This window comes from Numida meleagris, chromosome 25, assembly GCF_002078875.1.
Source record: "Numida meleagris isolate 19003 breed g44 Domestic line chromosome 25, NumMel1.0, whole genome shotgun sequence".
NCBI lineage: Eukaryota > Metazoa > Chordata > Aves > Galliformes > Numididae > Numida > Numida meleagris.
This window is the reverse complement of record NC_034433.1, coordinates 5325037-5334197: the sequence shown is the minus strand read 5'-3', so window position 1 is coordinate 5334197 and position 9161 is coordinate 5325037. Positions and strand designations below refer to the sequence as shown.

General features: G+C 56.7%; 1 protein-coding gene across 1 annotated transcript; it reads left to right on the top strand.

Annotated features, from left to right (window-relative positions):
* Positions 822–8927, top strand: FMOD (fibromodulin). Its single transcript, XM_021377498.1, has 3 exons — positions 822–1133; positions 3281–4291; positions 6234–8927. The coding sequence occupies exons 2-3, from the start codon at positions 3301–3303 to the stop codon at positions 6383–6385; spliced, it is 1143 nt and encodes a 380-aa protein (XP_021233173.1). The 5' UTR covers positions 822–1133; positions 3281–3300; the 3' UTR covers positions 6386–8927.

Genomic DNA, 9161 nt, shown 5'->3' with positions numbered 1-9161 from the left:
ATGGGAAGCAAGGAGAAAGCAACCCCAGAGGGAGTGTGGCACCTGCCAAGCTCGCTAAATAACTGCAGGCTCCTCGGCAGAGTTGGGCATGCTGCTGGAACAGGGCACAGAACAGCAGGCGATGGGCAGCCAGGGCTCCTCCTTCCTTCTCCCTGCAGGAAGAAATGCTTCAACAGCCATCAGAGAGCCATGGCCAGCAATGAAGCATGCAGGGACAGGGACCAGGGTGTGGCATCAGCACCCAGTGCTCTGCAGCTTTGCAGGATGCAGCTGGCACTGTGTAGCAGGAGGTGCTGCGAGCTGCCATGTCCCCAGTTGCTGTCACCCAGAACATGTTCCCCCTCTGCTCCCTCCCCAGAAGCCTCACTGGGAACTCCCCAGTCCTGGGTGCGTGGGCATAGGCAGCAGAAATGCCAGCTTGGCATCTGTCTCCTGCCAAGCTGAATTGAAATTCCTGGTGTCACAGTGGCCCCTTGGTAGGCAATTTATTTACCTTGGATGCTGCAGCCTTATCATTCATGGAAATGTTTATCCTAAATATTTAATAGCAGGACTGCATAAACGGAGGCTTCCTGGGGAAGGAGCCCAGGCTGCAGTCGGGGCAGGTACAGCATCCCTTCCCTTGGTACTGCGAAAGTTAAAGCCACTTTCTCACTTTTCCCCAAAAATCACAACCTCAGCGCCTCAAAATCAGAGAGTTTTTCATCTGGCCAGAGGCCTCTTCATCATTTCCTGATGAGAAACACAGGAGACCTAACAACAGCCCTTTTAAAAACAACATCCCTGATTCCACTAACTCGTTAAACAGAGAGAGCCTGAAAAGTGCCAACACTCCTATGAGAAAAGACGGGAGAGAGAGAGAGAGAGAGAGAGAGAGGGAGGAAAGAAAAAGCAGGTTATTTATAACGCCAGGCTGCGTTAGGGTCTCTTCAGTCTCTCCTGCAAACTGTCTGCTGCTAGGAGGTCACTCCCAAAAAACCTGCACAGCCCGTGACCTGCAAGCACAGTGTTTGATCTGGGATCTAGGGCGGGCACCAGCCCTCGCACACTGGGAGACGCACTCACATGCTGCTTGACACACGGGAGATCCCAGAGCAGCGCAGTGAGGCTTTGGAAAGGAGGCTCTCCGCTTGGTAAGTCCATCTCCATATTTATTCTGATTTTTTTTTTTTTTTTTTTTTTTGAAGCTTGATTTCCATAGCCCTGCCATGGCAGGCAGCTGCCACATGGAGCACATGCCAGCGACACGGGTGGCATGGCACGGGTGCCAGCGTGCCCTCTCCCGCTCCTGCCCCAAGCAGCAGCTCCCCAAACACTTGGCATGGGATCTGCACACCCGCAGCCCCAGGCACATGCAGCCCCCCCAGCCCCACACAGCTCTGCCAGCTCTTCTGCTGCTTGTTTCACATCTGCGATGCCATTCACTCCAAATCCTGCTCCCTCCCTGAGAGATGAGCTGGCCCTGATGGGACACACGGCCTCTAGCACAGGACGATGGAGGATGGGAGACTGCATGGATTTCGTGCAGCTGCCACCCAAAAATGGGGCTGAACACACCGGGGAGGGGAGAGCAGCCTTCAAATGGAGCAGGGGTGGCTGCTGAGGACAGGCATTGGGGCTGGTGGCACGTCGAAGGGGGAAGTTGTTCTGCCCTGCACAGAGGGATCCCAGGAAGGGGCAGCAGCCCCGGAGCAGAGCAGACAGCTCTGTTTTACCAGGCAGAGTGCCCTGGAGCAGGAGGGAGGAGGAGGAGGAGAAATGCTCCTGCAACTGCCAAGATTCTGCCACACACACAGCAGCCAGGAGGGCCACAGCTCCTCTGCCTCTTGGAGTAAGAGAAAGCGAGAGCCATGCCTGCCTCATTTGGTCTCAATCCCTCCTTTCTTCCAGCAGGAACAGCCTGCCAAAGTCCCTGACGGGCAGCCCTGGGCAGAGCTGTGCCCTCTTTGTCTGATGGGTGAGCAGTTCCCTCCTCACCGCTGTGCCAGGGCAGGGGACCAGCGTCCTGCTGGCTCCTCAGGAGCACGGTTTGGATGGGGAGGAGGGAGAGGGTCCCCAAGGATGCAATTTGGGAATGGCTAGTGGGCACAGCCGGCTCCACTGTCACAGCTCTGCAGGGTTGGGTGACAGCCCCCAGCACTGCATGGAGGGGGTGGAGAAGAAAACCACAAAACCCGCTGTTTTCATCATTTTCCCAGCCAGGTCAGGCTGAGGATGCAGCAAGGTTTCCCCATGCACAGCGGCACGGCCACGTGTACAGGAGCCTGCGCTCCCCCTCCGAGCAGCACGGCTCAGAATATTTCCTGGAGGCATTTCAAGCCACCTCGCTCTGCGTGCTGGCATAGCCACGAGGCTCGGGGAAGGACGAGAAGCCGTAACTGGTGCTCTCCTTCTGCCAGTGCAGTACTGAGATGGTGCAGCAAAGCCCACGCCAAGCCAAGGGGCTCCAGGGCTGTTGTGCAGTGCTGAGCATCCAGCCCTGCTCCCAGCTGGTCTCCAGCCCTACACAGACTGGTTCTCATAAGCAGGGTCCCAACAGCAGTTCTGGGGATGTCTCCACTCTTGTGTCACACTGGTCTTGATGGGACACCAGGAGACAGCAGATCCGCATCAAGACAGGAGGTGAGGGAAAACTAAGTTCTAAAGTGGTTTCAGTTCAAAATAAGGCAGAACTTGTTTACCTGGATTTACATCAGTCCTGAGCAGCGTGAGCATCCTGCGTGTTCGTGGGGGAGGGGAGAGCTGGATTAAACCCACAGCAACTTGTGTCACCAGTGAGCACAGTATAAATATAGCTGCATTGAAACACGCCTTGAGCTCCAGCAACCTGTTCCTGCAACTCCTGCTTCTCTCCTGTTGCTTGGAGGGCAGCTGGGTCCCTTCTCCTCCCTCCTGCATAGGCCAGCAAAGGCGAATCAGGATGCTGCGGGGCAGAGCTGTGACCTTGCACCAACTCTGACAATGGGGCCCCATTGGAATCCTCTACCCAGAAACACCAGTGGGCAAAGAGTTGGCAAGAAAATAGGCAGTAGAATGTTTCTGGAAGGTGTGAGATGAAAGAGGGGGAGATTGGGTAACTTCAAAAAAGGGAAATGCTGGAAGGCACATTTGTTTTAGTGAGATTCCCTCAGGTCATCCCAGTTCATTGGGTCTGCTGCCAAGTGCCATCAACACCACATCCTGCCCCACCCCAAATCCACTCAGTCCCAGCCCACAGGGAGCAGCTCCCTCACCTGTGACCCCTGCATTGGGCCTGACTTTGCCATTGGTTCCCCCCCAGGTCCCTCCAGCGCCAGCACCATGCGTTGGGCCACCATCCTGCTCATCGCTGGGCTCTGCGGAGCCTCCCTGGGCCAGTACAATGAGGAGGAGGACCTGGCGTGGCTGCAGTACTACATGCGGCAGTCCCGGATGTCCTCCTACAACTACATGCCCTACTATGAGGATGAGAACAGCCCCTACGTTTACTCTTACCTCCCAGCCCCAGACACTGAGGCAGAGCCTGGCCCTGAAGCTCAGCAGGCCTCATCCTGGCAATGTCCTCAGGAGTGTGACTGTCCCCCCAACTTCTCGTCGGCCATGTACTGCGACACACGCAACCTGAGGTACTTGCCCTTCGTCCCCACCCGGATGAAGTATGTCTACTTCCAGAACAACCAGATCACCGCCATCCAGGAGGGAGCTTTCGATAACGCCACTGAGCTAGAGTGGCTCGCACTGCACAACAACCAGATCAGCAGCGAGAAGATGGGCAAGAGGGTGTTTGCCAAACTCAAAAACCTGGAGCGGTTGTACATGAACAACAACAACCTCACCAAGATGCCCAGTCCCTTGCCCCGGTCCCTGAGGGAGCTCCACTTGTCTTACAATCAGATTTCCAAGGTCCCCTCCAATGCTCTGGAGGGTCTGGAGAACCTCACAGCCCTGTACCTCAGCCACAACTACATTTTTGAGATGGGAGCATCTCTCAAAGGGCTCAAGTCCTTGATCCTTGCTGATCTGAGCTACAACCACCTCAGGAAAGTCCCTGATGGGCTCCCAATGGCTCTGGAACAGCTCTACCTAGAGTACAACTACATCAACACCATCCCTGATGACTATTTCAAGGTGTCTCCCAAGCTGCTCTACGTAAGGATGTCCCACAACAGCCTGACAAACCAAGGACTCTCTACCAACACTTTCAACAGCAGCAGCATCCTCGAGCTGGACCTGTCCTACAACCGGCTCCAGAAGATCCCCCGGGTCAGCACCAACCTGGAGAACCTCTACCTTCAAGGGAACCAAATCAACGGTGAGCAGAAGCATGTCAGCCATGCATAGTGGGGGTGGGAAGATGGGAACTGTGCTGCCCAGCTCGGGGCTGCCCAGGGAATGGTTTGAGCAGGATACTGGAATTTGGCAGATCTCTGACCTCCTGGGTGCAAGGCTGCAAGGCAGGAAAGGGGCTTGCTCTGTTGCCAGCTCTGAGAGCTCCTGTGTGATACACAAAGACATTGCTTTGGATTTATTGAGCATTTAGCAGTAGCCTGAGCATCTTCTGGCTGGAGATGCCAGGAATGTAGGTAGAGGCTGATGCACAAGCAGGGGAGGGACCTGCAAGGCTGGGGGGAGGGGGAGTTGTCACTGAACATAGTAACAGGCATCGCCCTGGACAGGGCTAATGCAGGCCTGCAAGAAAACCAGTGGCCTGCAGTACTGGGGGCTGGCACATCCCCCTCGAGTCCCTCTGCCCTCCTCGGCAGGATGCCCTGAGGTCTCCAGCTGCAGCTCTCCCAGTCTGACACCTCCAGTTTATTCTCAGGCCTTCAGTAATCCACAGGAGATCCACAGGCTCCTGTCCTTCCCCATGTGCAAGAGGTGGCTCTGATAAGCCCCATCCCTTCCATAGTCCCCAGCCCCTGGCAAACTCCCAGAGTCCCCCCAGGAGCTGCTGCCTGCAGCTGATGGGTACGTCCTCACCAGGGCTGCGACAGGCAACAGCTTTTAGTTTTTAGAGCATCTTCTGCCAGGACTAACATTCACTCTATTTAATACACACACACACACACATACACACAAATAAAAGGAACGGTTTGTCCTGAGGTTGCTGTTTACAAAATAATAATAATTAGAAAAACAAGCAAACTGCATCTCCTGGATAAACCCACACTTGCTCCTCTCACGTAGCAGAGTCTGAGGGCAGGATCCTCCCGGAGCAGTGCTGGTGTATCAGTACAGCCATCAGCTGTTGCAGGGGAAACAGCTCCACACTGTAGAAGTGACAGAAACACAAAAACAAGAACAGATTCACAAATGTTTGCTTTCAACATTTGTAGCCATTAATGTCTGCCCACAAATGCCATGAAACCACTGTGGAGCTTTCCAGGCTTGTATGAAGCTCTGCTCCAGCTGCAGATTTGCTGCCGACCTCTAGAACCTTGTATGGCCTTCGGTGGGAAGTGGGGTACCCACAGCACCTCTGGGCACTGTGCAGCCACCACGGAGATGCTGCTGCCCTCCCTGTGCCCCCTCCTGCCACCAACCCCCCCCACCTTCTCCTCCCAGGCTGTTTCAGATGGTGCAGAGCTGCACAGCCCCTGAGGAGCGGAGGCTCGGCGTGGACAGGGAGTTTGGGCTGAGGGCTGTGCGCCCCAGAGCCCTCCCCAGAAGCTCCCGGCCTGGAGTTTTGCTGCCCCCTAGTCGGTCGTTTCTCTCCTAAATCCTGCACAACCACGAGATTTGTTCCGTATCCCCCGCTGCAGACCAGGAAGAGATGGGCCTGAGAGCTGCTGACAGCAGCGAGTGGTGGAGAGAGGAGAGGGAACACGGGTGGGACAGGGGCCTCCCCCCACAGACACAGTGTCTGGGTGGTCCCACTCCCCATCGGTGCCAGAGGCTCTGGATGCTGCAGCATGGGAAGGCTCATGAAATGCAATGACCACCCCCTCTGAAAAGCAATGGTTTTTGTCTGACGCCACCCAGCTCTGTTCTTTTATCCTACTAGGACTCCGGCCACACTGTGCAAAATCACAGCCCCCAAAGCCTTGTGCAGACACAGACTCAGCACTGCTTTAGGCTCCAGCTGGAAGCGCTAACTGCTCTGCTGGTTTAGGATGGAAGGGCATGGAGTCCAATTCAGCTAGAGTAATTGCTAATTTAGGGGTGCAATCATTGTTCTCCTACCTGTCCTGCATTGGCTGGGCATCCTCTGACCCCTCGCAGGGCGGGCTCTGACTGCTCTCTTTCCCCCACAGAATTCTCCATCAGCAGTTTCTGCACCGTTGTGGATGTCATGAACTACTCCCGGCTCCAGGTCCTGCGGCTCGACGGGAATGAGATCAAGCGCAACGCAATGCCCCCCGATGCCCCACTGTGCCTGCGGCGTGCCACCGTCATTGAGATCTAGCCCATCCCCGGCCCCGCTCTTCAGGACTTTGCTCCCTCGTCCCCAGGGAGACACTCACTCCCATTTTAATGCAAGCTTGACAGTTTGACTTGGCTTCTGCAATAGTGCAATAAGGGTGCTCCGATGCCAGTCCATGCAGGGGGGCAGGATCCGCTCATCCCTAAATCCCCCACATACTTCCTGGCTCTCTGGCCTCATGGCTCCCACACAGCCTTGCCCCAGCTCCAGTCCGTGCAGGAGGCAGCAGGGAAGAAGAGCTCATCCCATCTCTGAAATGCAGCACTGAGCAGCCAGCTCCAGGTGTGGGCCCTGCAGAACCACCCCAGTGGCTCCCCCTGGGCCAGGGTTTGGTGGTTGTTTGGAGCTCAACAGGTAAAGGGTTACAGATTTCCTGACCACCAGCATCCCTCTCTCTAGGATGTGAATAAGCAAATTTTTCTCCTCATTTTCCCCCCTTTCCCTGAATCTCCTGCTCCAAACATCAAGCCAAGAGGAAAGAAATCTCTCCTGCTGATGCCCAGCAGCCTCCAGCTGCTGAGGTCAGAGAGAAACTCCCCTAGAAGCAGCCGTGGCCAGAAGGACCCTCGCACCTTCCCAGGTTTTGGGACAGGACTGGGGCTGAGGTATGGGCACATTGCAGTGCTGTCACCCTACAGAGCTCCGGATCCATGCCAGGAGCAGCCCCGTCCCCACTGTCCCTGCCCAGGCACTGGGTGCTGCCATAAGAGCAACTAGGCCACATTCAGGGTCTGCACACAGCCATGTCCCCCTAATCTGCCAGCACTACCTGGTTGCTGCGTGCCACTCAGCTGCAGGTGCCCCAGCTTAAGGAAAGCAGCCCCAGCAGATGAGGTTTTGAACCAGGCGGGACCCACCCGGGTTTAACAGGGGAGGGTTTCACTGCTCCCAAAATCCTGGCACCTGACCCCTATGCTCACTCACACTACAGGATCTGCCCTGCTCCCCCCTGCCTGCTGGCACGGCTCTGGGCTTCCCACCCAGGGAACTGGGCTCTCCCATTAAGAATAAACGATGCAGCAGTAATGTCTGCATGGGCAGCACATCTCAATTTATTGAGAGCCGAAACACCCACTTGGTTCCTTGGACAGGTTTACGGAGAACCAAAGGGGCAGCCAAGCTTTGGAGATGACCTGCAAAGCCAAAGAGGTCATCCAGACCCTCTGCATTTAAACTGCATGCTAACACTATAGAAACAAAAACCCCAAAAAACCTGCACTATCACCGGCGCATGAACTGTAGATATCATACCAACGAATAAAGCCCTTTCTGTAACTGCACAAGATGTGTCTGAGGAATCCCACTGTGGCCGCTTGGAGCACCGCATGCAGCCGCTTGCAGCCCAGACCCTGTGCAGTGATAACCTCGTGCAATGTGTCGGCTGTCTGGCAGCTGCTGCGGGCACTGCATTGCACTGCGCTGTGGAGTTCATAGAATCATGGAGCGGCTGGAGTTGGAAGGGACCCTTCAAGGCCATCCTGTTCCACGCCCTGCAGTGCACAGGGACACCCACCACTCCACTAGTGCTCAGGGCTGTCCCCTGCCCTTGGCAGTCCCTGGGGATAGGGCACCACCACCTCTCAGGGCAGCCTGTTCCAGTGCCTCACAGCCCTGATTGCAAAAGCCTTCCTTATATCCAACCTAAATCTCCCATCTTTTAGTTCGAGTCCATTTCCCCTTGTCCTATCACACAGACTCTGCTATAGTCTGTCCCCTTTTCTTACATCCCCTTTAGATACTGAAGGCCGCTCTCAGCTCTCCCCGCTGCCTCCTCTTCTCGGGGCTACACAGCCCCAGCTCTCAGCCTGTCCTCGCAGGGAGGTGTCCATCCCTGGGACCATTTTCGTGGCCCTCCTCTGGACGCGCTCCAACAGTTCCACGTCCCTCCTGTGCTGAGGACTCCACATCTGGACGCAGAGCTCCAGGTGAGGTCTCCCAGCGCGGAGAAGAGGGACAGATCCCCTCCCTCGCCCTGCTGGCCGCGCTGCTTTGTATGCATCCGAGATACCGTCGGCTTTCTGGGCTGGGGCCGTCGGGCAGCGGGAGAGGCACCCCGGCCCCATCCCCTCTGCGTCCCATCGCTGCCCCCCGCAGTCACAACCCGCTCCCTGCAGGGACAAAGGGACATGAGTGGGGCAGACGCGGCTGCGCAGAGCCAACGCGTGGGGCTGGTGCTGGGCTACCCCGAGGGGACGCTCCATCCTTCCCAGCGGGGCGACCGCAATTGAGGCTTGATAGCAGCGAGAGGGTCGGACTGCATCCCGCAGGGGTGGGGGCAAGGGGCAGAGGGTCTGTGCGCTCCCCCTCCTCCGTACTCCCCCACAAGTGGGAGATCCCATTGGTCCTGCGAGCCCGCTGGCGCCCAATCAGCGCCCTGTTGCTGCGCAGAGGACGGCAGGATGGGGGCTCGCATCCCTTTCCTCCTCCTCCTCCTCCTCCTCCTCGTCCTCCTGTTGCTGGGAGGAGCGAGGTCCGGGGGCCGCAGCAGTGTCCCCCCGGGGAGGAGGAGCGCGGGGCTTTGTCCGGACTTACCAAGAGGCATAAAGGAGGGGAAAACCCCAAAGCAACTAAAAGCGGCTCCGCTGCCCCCTCCCGGAGGTGTCACCGAGGCTTTGTGGGGCACCACACACCACGACCAGCAGTTCCCTCGGGGACAGGCAGGGTTTCTCCACAGCTCCCCCAAACCCTCTCGCATTTCAGCTCCCAAAGTCCCCAATTCCTTTTCAAAATCTTTTCCCACATTTTCTTCCCCTCCTTG